Genomic DNA, 22,894 nt, shown 5'->3' with positions numbered 1-22,894 from the left:
AGCTATGGCGCTGAGGATTTGATCTCCAGAAAAGAGAATCAAGCTGGCTGAATCTTCCAGAGAAGAAAGGTAAGTGCTGTGTTTGCCCTCCCAGGCCATTTTCTTTCACTCCCTCTGCTACTGTTAGCACAGAGTTGCCCTGATTATAGGAGAAAAGAGCCACAAACATCTCAGATGAGAGAGTTTCTATCCCGCCTTCAGTCTTCTGCTCCTTGAGGAAGAGGAATGCTTGGACAGTGTGTTCGTACTAAATGCCTGTTGGAAAGTGCATTGTGTATTGGTGACCTGATGCCAGGTTTACTGAACTCATTTCACACGTAGCACTCTAGACGTCTTTTTATCTATTTATGTATTTTGGCTCCTGAATTTTGATTGTAGCTAAAAAAGAGGACTAAAAGGACATGCTGGATGATCGCTTCAGACAACCCATACCAGTCATCAACACCTTGGTGAGGCTAACCCAGAGTCCTTAACCAGTCCTCAGCTCTGCAGGGCTGAATTTTATCACAGGGTTCTATCCCTACTCTCTGGTGACCAGGCCCAGAGAACCAAAACACAGTTTCCCAAAACTCTGAGGTGACTGAAGGACTGTCTACAAGCAGGCCCACTTGCCAGTTAACATCAGGCTACTTTCTTCTGGCCAGATTACAGACGCGTCCTTAGCTTAGAACCTTTGTGGTGAGCATCCCTTTAAAGAAGCCAGCTCACAGAAAGCCATGGCCCACAGGTTAGCCTAGAGAGCAGTGAACAAAAGCAGTCAGATGTTTTCAAGGAATATTTCCGTTCAGCTAGGGTAGCTGGATTATTCCATTATCCAAATCAAGGATGTCTAGAAAATCAGGATTGGGCTTTCAAATCAGAGAAGAATCTCCTTTGGACCAGCTGGATATACACTAAAAGTTTTTATTTCTTGGCCTTCCTCTAACTAAACCCCATAAAACCCACTTAAGATAATCAGATTAGGTATGTTAGATGGTTGGTTTAACTTACAACTTTATTTGTATTAAATGTATTTCAGTTCTGAGGACATATCCTAATTGATCAGCTTGATTAGACTGAGAAAGTCTCTAGTCTAAACACCTAGTCTAGGGAGTGCCTCACAAAGCATTCTGGTCCCCTTATCTCCATTTATAAATTGACTCTTAATTTGAATTATTTGGCAACTGGCTAAAAGCATCTGTTCTTTATTGATTTTGATGGATTCAGTTTCAGAGAGTGACCTTTTCTGTCCTTGTTACCAAACTCAAGGGGAGGATACCTTAATATAACCCTTCTAAACACCAAATATGACCAAAATATTAAAAATTACCAAATTGTAAAATAATCTCCCATGTTTATGTGTATAGATATCTATATCCATATATGTCTCCATCCTTGAGAAACAGCATGAGAATTGAGAGCTTTACGATAATAAGAACGCAAAACTTAAGAAAAAGAAAAAGGCACAGAACTCCAGGGGCAGATGGCTGGAGCAATAGTGACACTTTCCTGCACAGGCCCGAGAGGCCTGTCTGCTTCTGTGTAACAGCAGCGTCCCTGTGCTTGCCTCCCACCTCTGCCCGTCTCTCCTCCCTCTGCGGCCACCTCCTCCTGCTGCTCCTCCAGTCTCCTCCCTTTGTCTCTGCTACAAAAACTCTCCTGGCCTCGCACCTCCAGTCCCCTCCACTGCGTAGCAGTCTGTCCCACGCCCCCCTGTATCACTCATTGGTTTTTTACTTGCCCCCTTTCCCTTCCCTGCTTCTTCCTCCTCTTCTAGGCCACCGGCACATCTCCCTTGGTCTCCAGAGGATGGCACTGTGGCAAGAGACAGGCAGGGGCCCAAAGCTGTGGCTGCAGCCAAACCCCAGGCTCTCTGCCCAAGTGTCAACTGGTTGATCAGGTTAGACTTACTGGACATTCTGGAGAGTTTCCCTCTCTGCTGTTTTGTCCTTCCTCCTTGGCACGAACTTACCCTTCTACACACTCTCTTATTTAATCAGAAATCTCTTAACTTGCACTTTACTCCTTATCATCTCTCCAAACACATACTTTTCCATATTTTCATATTCTTCTTTCTTCACCTCTCTTCTCCATTCCTTCACTTTCCTATGGCTCTGCCGACCCACCCACGTGTAAGGGCTGACCAGGGACAGGAGGGTAGGAAAGCGAATCACAGACAACGACGACAACAATTTGTTGAACACCTACTATGTGCCAGACGCTGCACCAGGTGCTGAGAACACTGCAGTGAACAAAATGCTTACCTTCAGGGGAAGCTTACGTTGTAGCAGGAGGAGACAGGCAACAAGTAAGATAAAGAATAAAGCAGGATATCAAATGGTGATAAATGCTCTAGGGAAAAATCAAGTCGGGAAGGAGGGGTGAGCAGTGTATGGGGTGAGAGCTGTGAGTTTGGATAAGTTGTCCAGAGAGGGCCTCACTGACAAGTTGAAGTCTGAGTAAGGATCAGAAGGAGGTGAGGGAGCGGCCATGAAGATACTTGAGGGAAGAGCGGTCCAGGCAAAGGGAGCGGCAAGCGCCAGAGCCTGGAGGTGAGAGAGGAGGGCAGTGCTGCGGAGCACGGTGAGCGGGCAGGAGGTGGCGCGCAGGGGGCGGCGTGCCGAACAGTGTGGAACCTGCGGACTGCTCTGAGTGAGGGGGCAGCCACAGACCTGTTTCCACCTGAAGCCCCTTCAGCTTGTTTTTGGGAAGTGCTTTGAGGCCAAGATGATAAAAGCTGTAAAATGGGAAACATATTGAGCCAGAGGAATTCACATCCAACCAGGTTTTTCTCAGTTTGGAAGCGGTGAGCCCCATCCCCTTTCACCAACCCCTTCTTTGGCAGCAGCCGTTTCTCCTCGTGGGCCCCATAAAGGACAGCAGACGGGTTGGTCTGGCCTTCGTCCCTGCCCTGCTGCATCTCTTTGTCTGTGAGGCCGTGAGTGAAGGGAGCCTTGCCTGCCACCTGCAGTGGAGGGATGGCCAAGACACGTGAAAGTTAATCAGTTGGTTGGGGGATGATTCACCCGACCTGTACAAAGCTGGATCGGCTTCTGCAGTCTCTTTGCACAGAAATCCAAAAGCTCAGCTGGAATTTCAGTGGCAAGGGAGAGAGTCAAAACGGGAGCTGAGTTCCAGGGTGGGCTGTGGGAGGCAAGCCACTTTGCCCTGACCACGACGGGGGCCTGGGGAGTGGTCTTCTTCCACTGCCTCCTGGACAGCAGCAGGCGTGACCTCTAAGGGCTCTGCTGTGTCCTCCAGCGAGTCCTGCAGCCACAGAGCTTCTGCAGTCACACGTGGCAGCCTCCCTGCAGTGCACGGCACCTCACTTCCATGCACCACTCTGCTCGGAGCTGACTGGCCACTTGGGGGCTGGGGAGTTGTCTTCTAGAACACCGGCTGCTGCGCTCCTCCCTGTTGGCGGGGCTCAGGGCTGTGCTCGGCGTACCCCGTGCCTGCCAGCGGGTGTAGAGGCAGCACAGACCTGCACCATCAGCCCTGGAAGGGGCTGCACCCATTTATTTGAAGGGTCATCCCTCTTGTCCCTCCCCAGTGTTCTTCATGCTGACTGAAGTAGGTCCGTATTCCCAGGAGGCTCAGGTATTACCTGCCCCCACCCCCATGACACTCTGCAGTCCCTTAGGGCATAGAATAGCAAGATCAGTTTCTCTGTTTCCTTTAGTTCGGAAGGTCGTTTTTTACCCATGAACTTGTATGATACAACAACATCGTGGAACAGAGAGGCAAACTATAGTTATTCCCTTTTGGTGGAATTTGGCCCAAGTCTCCTGGGGGGCTTGAGGCAGACTCTTTTGAACATCTCTTGAATCCTATGGAGCCTCTCCCCCTAAAATTAGTATAGCAGCAAAGCCCTTTCAACTAGAGCACAGTTTGGGAAGCGCTCAGGAGCTCATATACACACAGGAGCCCTGGCATGTGGGTCCCACGAAGCAGTCATTGGAACTCTGCTGACACGAGCTGAGGGATGCCAACCCTGTGCTGGCTCCGTGCCCTCAGAGTGCTGAGGAGTGGCAGAGCCCTCAGATACACATGCCCTGGCTGTGTGCGTGTGTGTGTGTGTGTGTATGCACATGTGTGCAGATTATATGTTTTATGAAATATAACAAATTTAAAGTATACGTAACAAGAATTCGCACGATCTCGCCTCCATTCCTACCCCACGGTTACCACTGACCAGCAGGTGGGTGTATATCCCTCCAGATCTTTCCTTCCTTTCATCCTTTTCCCAAATGAACACGAATATACCTTACTGCTTTCAAAAACAAAAATGGGATTGTCACCATAAAGAGTGTCCCATAGATTTTTTTCTTAGTCACATACCTTGGAGACACTCAGTACTTACAGCCCCCTCTCCTCTGTGATGTGGTGTCTTCCATTGTATAGATGAGCCACAGCTGGTTTAAGCATTTGCCTCTTGATGGTCAGTTGAATTATTTCTAAGTTCCAATGATTCTCAAGCATAACTCTTTGCATACTGAAGTGTTTCTATAGGATAAGTCCTAAGAGGTTGGAAGGCTGGATCCAGAAGATACGAACATTTTCAGTGTTCCTTCCACCAACATGCTTGTGGCCAATCTACGTTCCTCCATCCTCAGCTGACACTGCTTTAATAACCATGCAATGCAGGTTCAGTCACCACATCAAAGTGTTAACACCGTTCTTTAAATAATTCGGGCGCAGGAAATCTTCAGGGGATGGAGTTTTCTGTGTATCAAAACCACCGGTAGGGGCACAATAACGCTTTGCAAGTATGCTCACCGGCAGCCAAAGTCCAGCTACAAGTACTCGTCCTGAAGAGAAATCCTGAGCTCCTGCAGGTGTATTCAAAAGAGCTATGACTAGGCTCTCAGCTCTGAGACTCCGTCCTGAGTGTTAGGGTGTGCCTTCTCATGGGGTTTGAGGTGTCCCCAGGATAATGACCACGGTTCCCACACCAGCCTCAGGCCCCTTAAAGTATCAGGTTCATCCTGTAAAACACAGGATGAATGATTGCTGTAGCTCTACATCACTGTACATCATAATCAGTTAACAGAGCTTATTGTGCTCTTCTGTACACTTGACATATATTAATCCACTAAATCCTCACACTGGGCCCATGAGGTAGGTATTATTATTTTTTTTTATTTATTTATTTTTGGCTGCGTTGGGTCTTTGTTGCTGCACACGGGCTTTCTCTAATTGCGTCGAGCAGGGGCTACTCTTTGTTGCAGTGCGCGGGCTTCTCATTGTGGTGGCTTCTCTTGTTGCAGAGCACGGGCTCTAGAGCGCAGGCTCAGTAGTTGTGGTGCACAGGCTTACTTGCTCCGAGGCATTGTAGGATCTTCCTGGACCAGGGCTCAAACCCGTGTTCCCTGCACTGTCAGGCGGATTCTTAACCACTGCACCACCATGGAAGTCCCGAGGTAGGTATTATTATTATCCCTGCTTTACAGATGGGAAAACTGAGGCACACAAGAGGCTAATTACTTGCTCCAGATTACGTAGTTAGTGAGAAGTAGCCAAACCAGTATTTGGACCCAGGCAGTCTGGCTCCCAAGGCTGAGCTTTTAGCCACTGTGCTTTGCCACCCAATAGACACTATACTTCCAAGTGGTAAAAAACTGTTAATATAAGTGAGGATAAGGACAGTGGTTCCCTGCTTGTTCAGATGGACCATGTATGTCAAGATAAACCTCAGCCCTGATTCCCTCCAGATAGTGCCCACGTACATCAAAACCTAACCTCAAACACCAGAACTTGTTATAGATCTTGTTTTTGACCTTGTAGTTTGCCTAGCAGCTGGAGATGAGATTTGCTAAAGCCCCCCAGCCCACCTGCTCCTGTACTTCGGCAGCTTTTGTAAATTGCTCACTGAAAGGCCTGTTCTTCTTTCTGGGGGTGGCTAAGGTAGTAGACCCTTGAAGCTGCCGCACCGTGTGTGGGAACATAGAAAATGTAGTAAGTCTTCCTGTGAACTCCAGTCAGAGCCCAGAAATGTCTCCTTTGAAGGTTTGTTGTTTTTTTGTTTGTTTTACCTTTTTACCTCCTGTAAGCAGGGTTTTGGTTCTCAGATTTTGGTATCTCAGAATGATAACAATGGATCGTTTTAATGCTTGTGTATGTATTTCTCACATATATACATTGATAGCTCTATTCCATACCATTCCTTCAGAGAAAAAAATGAGACTGGAATTAATGGCCCTATTTTGCAGAAGGGAAAAATAAGGTCCAGAGAGATAAGTTCTTGCAGATGGGAAGAGAAAAAGGGAGAAGCGAGTGAGTGCACTAGAGCAGAGAAACTTCTGACTTTATTTGCTAGTTCTTATAGGAAGGAACCAGTTAGCCAGCACCTAACTCCATCTCAGAGATGCAGGGGGGCTGAGGGTGAGAGTTGTTGGTGTTAGGAGAGGCGGGCCGTTTGCGGGGCAGCTTCAGAGCTGCAGGAGCACCCTACCCTCTCTGCTGGGGAACGAGGAAGAGCTACTGGGCGTTTAAGTGGTTTATTAAACGATGTAAAATTTAATCTTCACTGTCTGCCTTAAGAGCTAAAACCTGCTCAGAACAGTGCCTGGGTGGGGCACATTCACACACCCCTGTATTAGACCACACACCGCTTTCCAAACTTCAAAACCTATGGTGACCATGTTAATCTTAGGGAAGGGCCAGCCTGAAATTAGGCTGTCTTTACTAAAAGAATGGTGGTGCTGATGCTTCGAAGAGCTGGGCCTGGGGTGATCCCCCTGCCACTTTGCAAAGAAACTATCAGTGCTGTTCAGAGAGTGCAAAGAACAAGGCTCTAGCATCAGCCATGTGGGTGTTTCTCTGTGGCCAAGGCCAGGACCATGTGAGAGAGAGTCATGGAGACTCCATGCCCCAAAAGAGAGCAGCCCACATCCACTACCCTAACCCATCCTCTAGGTAGGAAAAGCCCTCAGTGTGCAGAAGTCCTGTCCTTTGTAAAACAAAAACTAATCCTAGTTGTTTTTGGCAACTCTCTCCGTGGCTTTCCCCCAGTTCTGGAAAAAGCAGGCAGCACCTTTGCCAACAAAAAGATTATATCAACCCAATTCCAGGTAGATTCGGAGATCTGGGGAGTGACGTGCCCACCTGGTCCTGTCTGCCCGCCTCTGTTTCTCCTTGGCTCTCCCTCCTAATTTCCACCTCAAATCAGTGTCTTTTCTCCTTTTTCTTTTTTTTCCTTCTGGCTTAATAGCTCATTGGTTCATTGTTAAGTTTTTAAGGTCACTTAATTCAAACAAGCGTGGCAGGCATGGTGCTGGAGGAAAATGGATAGATACTTGTACGCTCTGGAGTTCACCTCTGGGACTGGCTGGCTGTCTGCTGTCCTCCCAGTGCCAGAAATGCACTTGCAAACCCAGCTGAGGAGAATCCTCAGGATGCGTTCTCACTGCTGGATGTGTAATAGAATCTCCTAGGGAATTAAATAAAAAATTCAAGCCTGGGGCTCACCCCCAGTGATTGTGACTAAATCGATCTGGGATAGGGTCCAGGCATTAGTTTTTCAAAAAGCTCCCCAGGTTTTAAAAGTCTAACGTGCAGCAGCCAGACGTGAGAAACACTACATTAGCTTATCTGGTGAGAAAAGAGGAGAGAGAGAGAGAGGGAGGGAGTGGGAGGGAGAGAGAGAATGTGTGTGTATGTTAGGGGGGTGTCCTAACAAAAAAAATCTGAGAGTGGGACATATTTTGGGGGGTCTCTCCCCACGAAGGAGCTGATGGGAACTGCCTCTACCCTCAGCTCTTCTCTTACTGCTTTTATGGAGGATCCAGCTTCGGACCTCCTCTGTGACAGTGACTAGCAGTGTCTTTAATCAAGAAAAAGGACATGAAGCAGAAGCGCCGGCACATTTAAGAACTGTGGTTGATGTTATTGTAACGAAGCCAAATGAATTTGGAACAAGGTTACCTTAAGTGGTTTTGTTCTTCTCCTGCTGATCCTGCAACTGGGGCTGTAGGCTGGGATTGCATCCCGCTGAAGCCCGGGAAAGTGAGTGTGCGCTTGTGTAATGAGCAAGTATGCGTGTATCCGTTCTGTGTACAGTATGTTACGTGCACGTGTGGGTGTGGACGTACCCATTGGTACTGGCATGGGGGTAGGTTTACAACACCCAGAGGAGACAGCCTCTCCCCGGGCAGGAGTGCAATGCTGTTGACATCATCATTCTTGGAAATACTTTTTTTCAGGAAAAGCATCCTTTCAGGGTACTACTAGAGCCCACATTTAGCGCACCTGCCTCCCTTCCCCAGGATCACTGTGACCCTGGAGAAGGGGCTGAGTGGGGGCTGACACCACCTGGGCTGTGCCAGGCAAGCCGTGTGCCCTTGCTCTGGGCTGTGTTGCCAGGAGGAAGGAAGAAGGAGTCTTTTTATAATTCACTCAGAGCTGCTGGATGAGCAGGCACAGCTCTACATACTCCCCTCTTTCCTGCAAAAATTCTCTCAAAGGAACAGTGGGAGGGATTTAAATAAAGCAAAGTACTGGAGTTTTGGCTACCACTAATCCTATATCCTGGCCCTCCCAACTTTCCTGCTTTCTTAGTAGACTGAGGTTGCCAGACTTTCTCACATGAGCCCATGTATGATATGGGCTGTATCCCACCCAGCGCTAGTTTAGAAGGAAATTCTGTGAATTTACAATTCATATCATTTTAAAATAATCTTTTTATTACAAGACTACTGTACTTATTTATAGAATGTTTGGAGAATACAGAGAAAAGGGCAAAGAGAAAAAATTCATTTTTCTACCACCCAAACAAACCTGATCTTAATATCTGGGTGAATTTCTCTCCTGCCCTTTAATTCATAGGATTCAAAAGAAAACAATGTAAATGTAGTCATTCATACATGACAATTTTTGTATCCTGCCTTTTTTACTTAACCTTGCATTATAAGCTTTTTGCCTATGCCTACATTCTCTTCCCGAGCATTACATTATATTCAGTAGCTGCACAATATTCTGCCAAGAAGGTAGGTTATGGTTTAAAATGGCCTTCTGGATTTCTTTCTGCATTCACCTGGGGGAGGGAGAGGAAGGAAAGATGGCCAGGAAGAGCTTTTCCTGTTCAGAATTTCAAGAAAACATCTCCAGGTCTGGCTTGACACTTGGTTATCGTTCGTTCTGTGTGCCCTTCTAATCCTGACCTTCAAGCCAGCATAAAAGAACCTGGCCCCTTAGTAGGAGCTGGCAGCTCTGCCTCCAGCAGAGCAGAGGCCCTTTAATTTGAAATGAAAATGACTCTTCCATCCACGGCGAGAGACTGGAGTTAAAATCTAACCATTGTAACTGCAGGACAGAAAAGTCCTTAAGCCTGCTTCTTCAAACATAGCACCTAGAAATGGTACTGATTACAGAGGACTTGTCGGTAAGAGGGAAGAGTTATGAAGGGATAACTTTGCTTGGTAGTAGCTGCCTTGCCGCTGTCAAGGCACACACTTTCCACCTGGAATTATGTATGAACTAGTGTGGCAGATTATAGGCTGCCTTGAGGAGGAGGCCCTGTGCAGTCAGCTGGGGGGCATAACCAGCTACTCTTTGGGGGCCAATTTAAATTCACCTTCATTACCTTCAAGAGGATTTGATTGTGGTCAGCCCAGAGGAAGTGGATGGGATGAAGCCTGGAGGGACTGAGGGAGACCTGGTGGCTTGGCTGCCATCCCCCATTCTGCTTGGCTTCGCTGGAGGCTGTGGGCTGGATGCCAGAGTGGAGCACTAAAGCGTGAGGTCAGAGGGGGAGGGGGCAGCCTGTGGAACTAGACCATCCCTCCGCCCCTCCCCCACCCAGTCATTCACTAGGCTACCAGCGGAGCAAAGCAACTCCTGGTTAGTGGCTGGCAGGGTTGTCCCGCAGCTTCAAGCACGAGTGATGACAAGAGGGGTCGAATGGCAGGCTCCTATCGGCACAAAGGTATTTGAGTATTTCATGGGTTTGAATTTGAAAATCAGCTGAAAGGTGAAATACATGTTTGTGGCACTGTCAGCTCCAGTCTTCTCAAAACCTCCAGAGCTTTGAGAATGGCCCCCTCCACCCTCGGAACTGCAGAAGTCTCTTCCTTGATTATTCCTCCACCTGTGCTCTCACTTGTGCCCAAGATAGTTGGCACTGCCTGCCCTCACCTCCACTTCCTGAGGGCAGCACCAACAATTCTCACAGCTGCCCTTTCTCACCCCTTTTTTGTGGTTTATCTGCCTCCTAACAGGTCTCCTACCCTATTCCTAGTCCTTACCCCAAAACACCACTGGCTCAGCCATCCCCAAACAATACTTACAACCTCTTGCTACCTTGCTCTGGCATCTTCAATATTCTCTGTTACCTACTGGATAAAATCCAAACTCCTTATTCAGTCACCCAAGGCCTTCCAGAATCCATCCCTAGCTTCCTTCTTCTCTGCAGCTAGACTTTATCAGGCACTTTCTACAGAGCAGGCACCGTTGCAACTTCTTCAGTTTAAATTTCTTGTTTCATCCAGACCTCTCTTTGCTGGCCTTCAGACACACCTCACCCATTCCTCTACCTACTCTTGTTCGTAAGCTTTGTTTCCTGTCTAGAATGCTCTTGTCTCTACACAGTCAGCTCAAGTCCTCCATGAAACTCTGCCCAGCCCATACCAGCTCACAGAGATCTCTTCCCTGAAATCTTCAAACTCTTGCAGTTGGATTCTCTCATCAACATTTAATTATAAACTTTCTTGTATGGTGACTTAATTTTTGAAGTGTATTTGTCTTCAGAACGGATAACCATCTAGATGGCAGGGACCAGCCTGAGACTTCGCAGTGCCAAAGCATCCTTCTCTGCTCAGAGCAGGTCTTCAGCGTTTGGTAAATGAATGTCGAAATGCCGCATGAATCTTCTGCTACAGAGCTAAATAGGAGGTCTACCCTCTGGAACCTGTGTAAAAGCCAATTCAGCAACCTCTGAATTCACATTTTTAAGTAATTGGGTATGGAATTAGTCCTATTTCTAAATCCCCAGTGGTAAGCAGAGATAAATGTGAGCTTTATTGTATCAGCCCCTTAAGGATTCCCCTACCCATCTCCCCCTGAAGAGATGAATGCAAATAGGACACGGCAAAGTGGATGTTAATTACAGGCAAATCCTGTGGGGCCACAAAGGTAAAGACTCTCCAAGCTGTCTGATAACACCAGGTTGCTGGCCCTGCAGACCAGAAAAAGAGAATTTGCTCCCTGGGGGAAGCCATTGAGGTGGCCAAGGCAATTGATATGGGCAGAGTGTTTACTGTTCTCATAATGTTGCATCTGGACCTGCTGTTCATTTCGGAGGTTTTAACTGACTAGTGAGGTGGTGCTGTACCAGCACACCCCCTATAAACCTCCCTGGAAGCAGCTGCGTGAGACAGGCACTAAGCCTGTGGGACAAATTTGGAGCCTTAGAAATTAACTAGGCATGAGATGAGCCTGGAGCAGCCCCAGGAAACTTGCACCCAAGAAGTCATGTTGCTGTGTTGCTGAGGGCAGACGGGACCTTTCCAAACTGGCTGCTCCGTTCCTTAAGCGTCTAAACAGGTCACTTGCAAGCAGCCAGTTGGTTGGATCTGACTCAGACACATTTGGCCTGGCCTGTGGAGTGTTTTTTAACGTTTGAATTAGTAGCTAACACTTTAATATGAGGAGATTTCACGTAAAAATCTGGATTTCTGGCTTCTCAACAACAGAGCACCTGGCCACGCTGGGCCCTTCCTCTCAAAGGGACATCTCCTTTAAATGGGACCTTGGCTCCCCACCAGGCCGATGCACTCATCTTTGTTGCCGCCCAGCCCCTGCTTATTTCCCCTGTTCTAAAATTTTGCAGATGGCAAATTTGGGTAGGAGGTAGAATCAGATAGCTCCTCCAGTCTCTGGCAACTCCAGGCTCTGTGATGCCCCTGGACGTAGAGGCGGTGGCCCAGAGCTCAAGAAGTCCATAATGCAATTGAGACAACGCATTTTTCATGAACACTGATCTCTGAACTCTCTGTCACCAAGTGTCACATCCTGGAGGGATAGGCATGTAGAATCCATAGCATCAGCAAGCAGATGCCGTTCTCTGGTTGAAGTTGGCTGCAGTTAACCTTTACTGAGCACTTACTCTCAGTCAGTCGCTTCAATCCTTGTGACAACCATGTCAAGTAGATACTCAGTCCCATTTCTGGGATGAAGACACTGAGGTTAGTGCCACACGGCTAGGGGCAGAACTGACTCCAGAGTCCTCCTCTTAACCAAGGGCTTCTCTCTCCACCTGTGCCTTGTTTGCTCTTATTAGGGCCCATCTGAGGTTCAAAACACATTCCCATTGCGAATACTAGTTTTAAAAAGCACACAAAGAATGTTTAAACCATGTAGCATATTAGTGATGATTTTCTCAAGCAAAAGCCAGAAGTGATTTGGTTTATATAACACAAGATGCGGGGGTGGGGGGGTGGAGGAGGTGTGCCAGAGGTCTGCTTGCCTGGGGGACTGAGGGGTGAGCTCTGTGGCCCAGAGTGAGTCAGGGTGAGCCCCTAAGACAGAATTCTGAGAGGAGCAGCTTACAGATTGCAACTCAGGTTCCTATAAATTTTTTTGCAGCTTGGAAAAAGTGATGGAAATTGTCCCAGGTATATCTGGAAGATATGTAAATTCGTTTTTTACTAGTCTTCAATTATAATACCTCCAAGATTTTCTGAGATTTAGAAACCCAGCGTGTTCAGCTCGTTCTGAACTAACTTCCTCTGCTAAGAACTCCCCACCTCCCCCCAACCCCATGAGACCTCACCTCACCCAAGTCTAGCACCAGCTTTTGGGAGCTTGGAAACCTCTGGCGATGAGATCAGTTGGGAATTTAGGAGGTCATGGTTGTCGGAAATAAAGGTGTAAAGAGAGGAGAGTTGGTTTTGGCTTTAGGACACCAACTTCCAAGGTTCTTGCAAAACCATTGCAGCTTTTGAAAAAGCGTTAAAGTCATCAGCGCCCCACTGCGGGATTCAAAGCTAAGCTTGTCACAATTTCACAATTGTTAACACCTTTGACCAGTCTTTCTGTATTTAACAAGCATTCTCTTCTGCGCCTTTTTTTTTTTTTTTTTTTTTTTTTTTGCCGGCAGGAAGGTTCTGGGGTCTGGGCTTTAGGGAGTACCCTATACAGCGCACAGTCCCTTCGCGTGCTGCAGTCGAGGGATTTCTACCCGTTCGCCCGCTTTGCAGAGGAGGGGACAACTGAGAGTCACAATTTTGGAAGCCCTTATGGGTTATACTGAAGTTAACTACGCTTCAGGTTCTAGATTGAGCACAATGACCACCCCCCCACCCCGGGCAGTTGGTCCCAGAACGAGCGCGGAGGAGCTCGGCTTTCGGCCCCGCTTGGGGAACCCATTTTCGGAGGGTGCGGAGACTCTTTTGAATCTTTGCGAACTGGAGTAGCCGCGTGCACTCGGGACCCTGCGTCCCACCGCGCGCCGGCGGCGTGGGGCTACCCCCGGCCGAGCCGGGAAGGAGGTGCTACCTCGCGGCCCTCGGGGGAGCCCTCCCACTCTTCCCAACTTTCCCGGCCCCAGGGCCGGAGGAGGGCGCCTCTCCCGGCGGGGACGCGCTAGGTACTTAAAGGCGGCTCGGCGGGGCCGGAGCTCTTCAGTCGGAGCGCGCGGTGGCGGCGGCGCACGGTGGAGAGAGGCGCGGCGGCGAGGAGCGGGAGGAGGGGCATGGAGCAGCCGCGGGCCTGCTGAGCACCGGAGCGCGGGCAGCCGGCGGCACGGTGAGCGCAGGCCCGGCCGGCCGGCCGGCTGCCTCGGAGGGGCGGGCCGCGCGGGGTACCCGGGCGCGCCGGGCTCCAGGGGTGCCTCTTGCTGAGCCCCGCGGACCCCGCCGGCACCCAGGGCCGTGCGGGCGCGGCGTCCAGCGCCAGGAGGCGGGCTGAAGGCTGCGGCATCTCCAAGCTTCCCGGCTCCCGTTCCTGCAGCCCCCTCCCCGCTGACCCCTCCTCCCTTTCTTCCTCCATCCTCTCCTTCTCCAGCCTCTCCTTCCTTCCTCCCTTGTGGCTCCTGTTTTGTGAATGGATTGGGAGGCGGGCGACGGTGAGGGGCACGAGGCTGGCTGGAGTCTCTCCCTGCCCCAGGCCCGCCCAGGGGTTCGCACCTGTCCAGGCACCAAGATGCTCGGCGCCCGGGTTTCTGCGGGTCAGCCGGGCCACGGCCGCACGTACCCGCGGCCTGGGCTTCCCTTACCTTAGGGGCTCGGAGGGGCCGGGAGGGCGGCCGGGCGCAAAGGAAAGAGCCCCTACCCCGCGCGCAAGTTTCCACCCCGACGCGTGTGGGCCCCGCAGCAGGGCGCACCTGTCAGCTGGAGAGGCTGCAGACTGGGCAGCCCCGCAAAGTGTTGGGAGTAGATTGGCGGCGTGCATCCTTGTCTGGGGTTTTTCTCTTTCCCTCATCTCTGGGGGTGGGGGGAGGGCTTAGGGAGCGCCCCCAACCTCTTGCCCTTGAAGCCGGGTGCGCGTTAGCCTACCGCGGCCGAGCTCTCGTGGATCCCTTCCGAGCGAAGGGTATGGGGGGGCAAGAGGCTCCCTCCGCCGGCTTGGGGGTGACGGCCCCCTGTCTGGGCAGGGCCACCTGAGGCAGAGCCCCGCACCAGCGCCTGATTGCACGTGGGGTCTCCAGCTGCGGGACCTTCTTGGGTCCTGTGTGGCGTAGGGGTGCCGAGGTAATGTCTCCACTTCCTGAGCAGGGGAGGGAGGGTGTCCCGCCTGGGACAAGAGGGGGCCGGCGACACCGGGGACGCCGTCTTTGTCTGCAGGCACACTTTGCCAAGGTAGCTGGGGCCCCCGAGGAGATGAGTGAGGCCTGGGTCGACTGATTCCTTGGGTTTTCCGTTCCTTCCAGGCTGGGTCGTGGGAAACCCGCACGTGGGTGTGGCCGGCACCGCCTTTGCCAGAAGGCGAGGCTCTGGCGTGGGCGAGAAGCCTGGCCAGTGTCTTCCCGCCTGCGTTAACCTGGTGGGCACCGCCTCCGGCACTGCACCGAGGCGGGGCGCCAGCGCCCAGCAGGTCGCTGGGTTGGCCTCGGCGCCCCCTGCCCTTTCCCAGAGCGCAGGCGGGCAGTAGTGCCCGCAGCGCCCCCATGGCATGTGAGCTCTAGAGGGGGGCGGGGGTGCTCCTGGGCGGTGGATGCAGGGCCTAGGGACCCCTGGGCCGCAAGCGCGTGCGACGGCCGCGGGCTGGGGGGGCGGGGGAGAGAAGGAAGGACGGGAGTCCTGCAGAGGAAGTACGCGGCAGGCTCCCCGGGACGGCGGGGCAGAGCGCCCGGAGGCCGCGCTTCCCGGAGAGGCAAGGCTGCCAACAGTACTTTCCGGACCGAAGCTGCTGGAATGCTGAGGCCTGAGTCTCCGGCTGATTGAGGCACTAACTGCGTGTTCCTCACCCCTCCTATGTGAGAGGTGGCAGGGGAAAAGACCCCCGGCAAGAAAGTGTGTTTGTGTTGAGGTGGCGGTCAGGAGTTGGGTTTAGTGAGACGTAGACTTGGAGCAAGCTTGGAAGTGAGACCTCATTGTCTGCAAAGGGTGGGTGGGTGGTGGTGGAGGAGGAAACAGGATTCTCCAGATCAGGCAGGTGGCAAGGAGGGGAGATGGGGAGAAGGCCTCAGAATGGAGGGCAGGGAGCTGGCCTCATCAGCCTTCTCCCATCCCCATCCACCTCCCCACTTGGGTAATCTTTCAGGGTTATTAATCAGTAAAATGATTTACCTGAGACCTATGGAGCAGGAAACCACTGGAACCCCTCCTGGGGGGGATGCTAAGTCCCAGAGAATTTGGGCAAGGTCAGGCAGCCAGGAGGTAGTAGAGCTGTGTCTCAAGCACGAGACTTCTGGTTCCGAGTGCTAGGCTCTTTTCATTAAAAAAGCTATTTCCAATTGGGCAGATGCTGGAAGCCCCGACTTGGTTGCAAACAAAACCTGGCAGCATTTCCAGGAGTGGTGGGGCAGGGGGACGTGGACAGAGATTCTGTGCGGCGCTAGGACCAAGTAGATGGGGCTTCCCAGGCAGCCACCCCTCCCAGGCTGCTGCAGTGGTGGCTGCGGTTCCCTCTGGTGCCCCAGTGCTGGGCTTCCAGGAGGGCCGTCCACACCCCAGCGCTCATTTCCTCTTCTCTACCTTGTCTGCTTTTCCTGATTGCTTTCCCTTTCTTTCCTGCCTCTCAAATAAATGAGAAAAAGGTGAGAAAGCAGAGAACATAGGGAAAGTTTCTCTTACCAATTTAGCTGTTTTGAGAAAGGGAAGCTGTTTCCTTCTTTTTTTCCTCTGGCATCTCTTTGTTTCCTATCTTTTCCTTCCCCACTTTCTTCATGGGCCTCATTGGTGTAATCCCCTAGCGGGTATAGGCTAGGTAGAGGGTGCCTACGTGCCCCTGACCCCCTCCTCCTCCCTCTTCCTGGCCCCTCAGGTGCTCAGAGCTTCCTCTGGCCTCAGGCTCACCCCTACTGAAGCTTGCCTATGAGAGCTTTGGGTCAGGCAGATCCCAGTTCTGCCACCAGCTAGGTATCACACAGCTCTCTCTGGCTTTGGTTTGTCTAATGATAATAAATGCTACTTTAAGTGCTTTGTAACCATTTAATTCTCAAAAAAGCTAGGAAGTTAGTGCTGCAACCCACATTTTACAGATGAATTAACTAAGGGGTAGAACACAGTCACACAGATAGTGTCAGAGCTGGGATTTGAACCCCAGTAGTCTGGCTTCTGAGTCTACAGACGGTCTTAGTCATGCTCAATAAATGGTAATTGTTTTTATTAGTGGGTCATTCTCCCGGTTCTGGGCCAGGCCCAGAGAAAATGCCCCCACTGCCATTGACCTCTGCCTCCGCCTGACCCACATCTCCCACCTTCTCCCACCAGATGCCGGTGCAGCTGACAACAGCCCTGCGTGTGGTGGGCACCAGCCTGTTTGCCCTGGCAGTGCTGGGTGGCATCCTGGCAGCTTATGTGACAGGCTACCAGTTCATCCACACAGAAAAACACTACCTGTCCTTCGGGCTGTACGGTGCCATCCTGGGTCTGCACCTGCTCATCCAGAGCCTGTTTGCCTTCCTGGAGCACCGGCGCATGCGGCGGGCAGGCCGGCCACTGAAGCTGCCCTCCCCACTGCGGCGCTCTGTGGCACTCTGCATTGCTGCATACCAGGAGGACCCCGACTACTTGCGCAAGTGCCTGCGCTCAGCCCAGCGCATCGCTTTCCCCGACCTCAAGGTGGTCATGGTGGTGGATGGCAATCGCCAGGAGGATGCCTACATGCTGGACATCTTCCATGAGGTGCTAGGTGGCACCGAGCAAGCCGGCTTCTTTGTGTGGCGCAGCAACTTCCATGAGGCGGGTGAGGGCGAGACGGAGGCCAGCCTTCAGGAGGGCATGGACCGTGTGCGCAACGTGGTGCGGGCCAGCACCTTCTCATGCATCATGCAGAAGTGGGGAGGCAAGCGAGAGGTCATGTACACAGCCTTCAAGGCCCTTGGTGGTTCAGTGGACTACATCCAGGTAAGCGTGCCTCCCTAGGTGTATGTGGACATGTGGATGTGTCTAGCCAGGCAGGCATACTCTCTCCTGGGGACTTTTAGGTCCAGTCTAGGTCCTTTGTGTTGTGCACATTCCTCCTCTGCACTTAAGAAGGCAGTAGGCACCATGGTTCTTAACAGCAGTCCTGGGGTCAGAAAGACCTGGGAGGGAATCCTGGTTTTTCTGTTACTTAGCTCTGTGACTCTGGGCAGGTCTATGGATTGGTATCCCAATAATAGCAAACAAGTGTAAAGTGTATAGCATTTACTTTATACCAGATACTGTTGTAGGCACTTCATACATTTTAGTTCTTTTAATCCTCATAATACTCCTAGGAGATAGGTACTATTATTATTTCTACTTACAGAAACTGAGCCTGAAGCACAGAGAGGCTAAGTAACTCGCCTAATGTCACATGGCAGTAAGGTGCAGAGCCAGGATTTGAGCCCCGGCAGTCTGTCCTTGTCCGCTGTGCAATACTGCCTCGATACTGGCAACATGGGGATGAGCCTCTTCATAAAGAAGTGTGGGGAAGAGCAAAACAAAAATCATGCTGCAAAGCACTCAAATAGTTTTAGTTATGGGCTAAAAAGTCCAACTCTTTCCAGTGTCAAGTTCTTATCTGTGAGGCGGAGGGACATGCGCGAGTCCTCCCCCAGCCCGATTCTGCAGCCGTCTTGGCAGGGCCAGGACCCTGAACAGACCCTGCCTAGCTTCCAGCCAAAGCAGGCATTGACACCAGCCTGGAAATTTTATTATGCTGACAAGGTTAACATTGCTCCAATTTTCTTTTTCTTTTCCTTTTAATTAATTTTATTTTTGGCTGTGTTGGGTCTTCATTGTGGTGCACGGGCTTCTCATTGCGGTGGCTTCTCTTGTTGAGGAGCGTGGGCTCTAGGCGCGCAGGCTTCAGTAGTTGTGGCACTCAAGCTCAGTAGTTGTGGCTCATGGGCTCTAGAGCGTAGGCTCAGTAGTTGTGGCTCACGGGCTTAGTTGCTCCGCGGCATGTGGGATCTTCCCGGACCAGGGCTCGAACCCACGTCTCCTGCATTGGCAGGTGGACTCTTAACCACTGAACCACCAGGGAAGTCCCCTGCTCCAATTTTCAAATAACAGAACCTAGAGAAAACTGATGAAAGGTCATGCATTTCAGTACCAAGTAGAAACTGACACCCAGGACCCCAGATTTCTGGTCCAGCATCCACTGTCCTCTCCTCTGTTCCTGCCCTTCTCTATCGCTTGAATGGATAGCGGCTGCTGCGGTAGCCCACCTACGTGCCAGCAGTCTTGCTGACAGCATGTTGCATACTCCAATATTCAAATTTTCTATACTGTACCCGCCTAAAATTAGCTTGCCACAGATTTTTTGTTTTTGGCTGTGTAGAAAGTTGCAATGAGAGTTGGCATATTTGTCTTTTTTTGTCTTCTTAGGCCCAAGGACCTCCTCAGCCTTGGAGAGGGAGGGATGTGAGACAGTTCTTGATTCTGCAGTTCACCTAGGGTCAAGGGGCCTTTGAGACTTGCCTGGGGACTCAGAAGATTTAGAAAAAGCCCTTGAGCCCTGGCACGTGCTCAAGCCGTCGTGACTCTGTCATCTACTCCGTTGAAGCACAGGATCCCCCCAAACCTGCTCTACCACACCTCTTCCTTTCCTCTGTGCTCTGGTGGATCAGCAGATAGGCTCAGACACCTGAGCCAGCCTTTCTCTTGACGGCTCTGGGCTCACTGCTTGGGGCAGCCCTGGGCACCAGTCATTGAACACTCTGGGTTTCTGCCTGTCTTCCTGAGCCCTGCTGAAGGTGTCTTTCCCTCTTTGGGAGATAACCCTGCTCCAGCCAGTGGGGAAACTCAGGCAGCCAAGAGCTCTAACTTTCCTAACCTTGCTCAGCTGGAAAGACCTCCCTGGTTGAGGGAAGCCAAGCAGCGTGAGGAATGAGATAGGGTCATGGCAGGAAGTAGTCTTGAGACCAGCAGCCCTGGGAAGCTTGGCCTGTAAGCTGAGGGGGCTCTGGGAGTCTGGCCTGAGGCTCCCTGGGGCCTTCCCAGTGTGGGCCAGGATTGTAAGGATGTGTCATTGTGCAGGTAGGAGGGAGTGGCTGTGATGACTCTGCCTGGTTCCCCCTCTGCCTTCTGCTGCTTGTCATGGGCACTGAGTCTTCCAACGTGGAGAGAGAAAGTATAGGGTTGGAGTGTAGAGGGCGGCCCCCTTCCTGAAGGCTAATGGACTCTCAGCAACTTTAGTAAAAGGATTTTAGGCTTTTGCAGAACGGGGTTTGGGCTTATCTGTGGATACTGTTCTTTGCTCTGTCAGGGGTCAGGAAACCAATTCCTCTACTCAGTGGTTATCTGGGCTTTTTGTATCATCTCAATTTTCTAGAAAACAGAGGAGTCAGCCACCAGAGTAAGTGTTTGTAGTCCAGGTTCAACTAATAACAATAACAGGCCACCTGCTAGAAATAAACCAGGAGTCTCCCTAGGAAAGGCGGGCAGGTGGGCAGGATTTGATCCAGGTCCTGATTGGAGGTAGCTGGTGCCAGCTTCCAGGACCATCCAGAGTAGAATCTACGTGAGAGCAGCCCTTGGCCATGCTGTGCCCTGATCTGGGAGACTTGGCCAACAGAACACAGAAGGCCTGGCAGCCTCATTAGAGGTCCTGTGACTGGGCTAAATACACCCTCCACTTAGGCTGGTTGTCTAAGAGACCAGAGACTGAAACAGGGAAGACCCTGTTCTTAATAATCCTATGAGCAAGCTTTCGGCTGTAGCCTCTGGCAGGAGCCATTTCTTGGCCTTCTGAGAAATGTCTGCTGGCCCTGGTCTAGCCACAATGCTTGTCATCTGATTTCAATGACTTTTTGAAGAGAAATACTATTTTGAAGAGAAATAATATTTTGAGAAATATTTTAAGACCACTTCTGAGGAGCCTGGCTCTGTAAGGGGCTAAAGATTTCTCCAGTGCTAAGCACTTCTCCCTTTCTGGGCCCAGCACTGAAAGTCTCCTGGAGATTTCTCTCTCCGTCTAGTTGCTATCAAGCCTGGTACCTGAACTCGTTTTCTTACTTTCCTTTGTTATTCATTTCACCCCTTCTATTTGGCATAGATTTCTCTGCTAGTGGCTTGAAGTGTATCATGTGAAAGGTAGGGGTGTGTGTGTGCGTGTGTGTGTGTGTGTGTGTGTGTGTGTGTGTGTGTGTGTGTTTTAGACCTGAGGTCAAAATGGACTGATAGTGCATTCCCTCTGCAGGTGTGTGACTCTGACACTGTGCTGGATCCAGCCTGCACAATTGAAATGCTTCGAGTCCTGGAGGAGGACCCCCAAGTAGGAGGAGTCGGGGGAGATGTCCAAGTAAGAAGTAACCAAGGATTCCTGGGGGAGGGGGGGGTCTGAATTCTTTCTGCTTCTTAATCTAATTGGATATGCTTGGGAAATGGGCATCTGACTTCCTAGTGTTTTGGAGGGGTGTTTCCTCTTTGACAGTTTTCAGTGGTATCAAAGGGCTCATCTGCTACCCAACCCCTTTCCTGTTCTTTTAAGTGGGGAGAAATCACTTAACAGGTATATAGAGAGCCTATGTTGCTGGGAGGGGCACAGTGTTCTGAGGCCATCCATCCTGGAGGGGGCTTCCTTTTTGGCCGATGGTGCACCAAGCAACTCCGAAGTTAGACCCCTGAAAACCCTTGCTCTTAGGGACGTTGCGCTGAAGAGCTCTGGGCAGTATGGTACAAATAAAGGGTCAGGTCTTCTTCCAAGGGTACTGCTGGCAACATACCATGTCTTCCCAAGAAGCTTTCCAACTGCAGAAAGGGTCAGGATGGGTGGCTGGGGTGTCTGCTTCTTTCTCAAGCCTTTCTCTTGGCCACCACCACAGGCTGCCTCCTGAGATTGAAGGTGGCTTTGACTCCTAGAGCAACTTCATTGGGACAGTCGGTGCACATGACACAGAGAAGAGGTGGGGCTGGTGCTGGGGAGAGTGACTGGGTGTGGTCGCCTCCTCTGAGCCTCTGGTTTCCCAGCTCTGGCTGGGCGAGGACTCATGGCCAGGAACTGGAGCAATGGGCTCCAGAACTTGGGGTGTAGGGAGGCCTCATGGTCTCTGGTGTCTGTCTCCTGGGGCTCATGTCCTCAGGCAAGGAGGCCCAGCATCTCTGGTTCCCTTGCAGATCCTCAACAAGTACGATTCATGGATCTCCTTCCTGAGCAGTGTGCGGTACTGGATGGCCTTCAACGTGGAGCGGGCTTGCCAGTCCTACTTTGGCTGTGTGCAGTGCATTAGTGGGCCCTTGGGCATGTACCGTAACAGCCTCCTTCAGCAATTCTTGGAGGACTGGTACCATCAGAAGTTCCTAGGCAGCAAGTGCAGCTTTGGGGATGACCGGCACCTCACCAACCGAGTCCTGAGTCTCGGCTACAGGACTAAGTATACAGCTCGCTCTAAATGCCTCACAGAGACCCCCACCAAGTACCTCCGGTGGCTTAACCAGCAGACCCGCTGGAGCAAGTCTTACTTCCGCGAGTGGCTCTACAACTCTCTGTGGTTCCACAAGCACCACCTCTGGATGACCTACGAATCAGTGGTCACGGGTTTCTTCCCCTTCTTCCTTATCGCCACAGTCATACAGCTTTTCTACCGTGGCCGCATCTGGAACATTCTTCTCTTCCTGCTGACAGTGCAGCTGGTGGGCATTATCAAGGCTACATACGCCTGCTTCCTTCGGGGCAACGCAGAGATGATCTTCATGTCACTCTACTCCCTTCTCTATATGTCCAGCCTCCTGCCAGCCAAGATCTTTGCCATTGCTACCATCAACAAGTCTGGCTGGGGTACCTCTGGTCGAAAAACCATTGTGGTGAACTTCATTGGCCTCATCCCTGTGTCCATCTGGGTGGCAGTCCTCCTTGGGGGGCTGGCCTACACAGCCTACTGCCAGGATCTGTTCAGTGAGACGGAGCTAGCCTTCCTTGTCTCTGGGGCCATCCTGTACGGCTGCTATTGGGTGGCCCTCCTCATGTTGTATCTGGCCATCATTGCCCGGCGATGCGGGAAGAAGCCAGAGCAATATAGCTTAGCTTTTGCTGAGGTGTGACGTGGCCCTCAAGCAGAGTGGGAAAAGTGCAATGGGTAAGGGAGGGAAGGGGAATGGAGAAGATGGGGTGGGAGGGAGGAGGGGGTGTTTTAGTTTTTTAATGGTCCAAAGGACAAATATGAAGTGCAAAGAATGGTGACTGTAGTACGGCCTGGGCCAGCTCTGCTTAGAGGAGGCATGTATGTTTTCAGGCCGCCTGTCTGCTTGCCTCTGTGCACACAGTGGCCTCTGGGCAAGATTCCACTTCCTCCCGAGATCCAGAGGGAACTCAGAAGTGTGCTAAACCAAACAATAAGTTCCATTCA

At 51.2% G+C, this 22,894-nt stretch overlaps 1 protein-coding gene across 1 annotated transcript; it reads left to right on the top strand.

Moving 5' to 3' along the window:
• HAS3 (hyaluronan synthase 3) lies at positions 1-22,613 on the top strand. The gene is made up of 4 exons (XM_081215243.1): positions 1-69; positions 16,851-17,486; positions 20,749-20,850; positions 21,666-22,613. The coding sequence occupies exons 2-4, from the start codon at positions 16,851-16,853 to the stop codon at positions 22,587-22,589; spliced, it is 1,662 nt and encodes a 553-aa protein (XP_081071369.1). The 5' UTR covers positions 1-69; the 3' UTR covers positions 22,590-22,613.
• Positions 22,614-22,894: the final 281 nt, after the last annotated feature.

Source organism: Mesoplodon bidens (genome assembly GCF_964165515.1).
Source record: "Mesoplodon bidens genome assembly, chromosome: 18".
NCBI classification, from domain to species: Eukaryota; Metazoa; Chordata; class Mammalia; order Artiodactyla; family Ziphiidae; genus Mesoplodon; species Mesoplodon bidens.
The sequence above is the reverse complement of the archived record's forward strand: the minus strand, read 5'-3'. Positions and strand labels throughout refer to the sequence as shown.

Excerpts from the sequence above, each read along its gene's own strand:
- HAS3 (XM_081215243.1), top strand. The coding sequence starts at position 16,851 with ATGCCGGTGCAGCTGACAACAGCCCTGCGTGTGGTGGGCACCAGCCTG. Across the intron at positions 17,487-20,748 it reads GTTCAGTGGACTACATCCAG|GTGTGTGACTCTGACACTGT; the intron begins GTAAGCGTGCCT and ends TTCCCTCTGCAG. Across the intron at positions 20,851-21,665 it reads GAGTCGGGGGAGATGTCCAA|ATCCTCAACAAGTACGATTC; the intron begins GTAAGAAGTAAC and ends GTTCCCTTGCAG.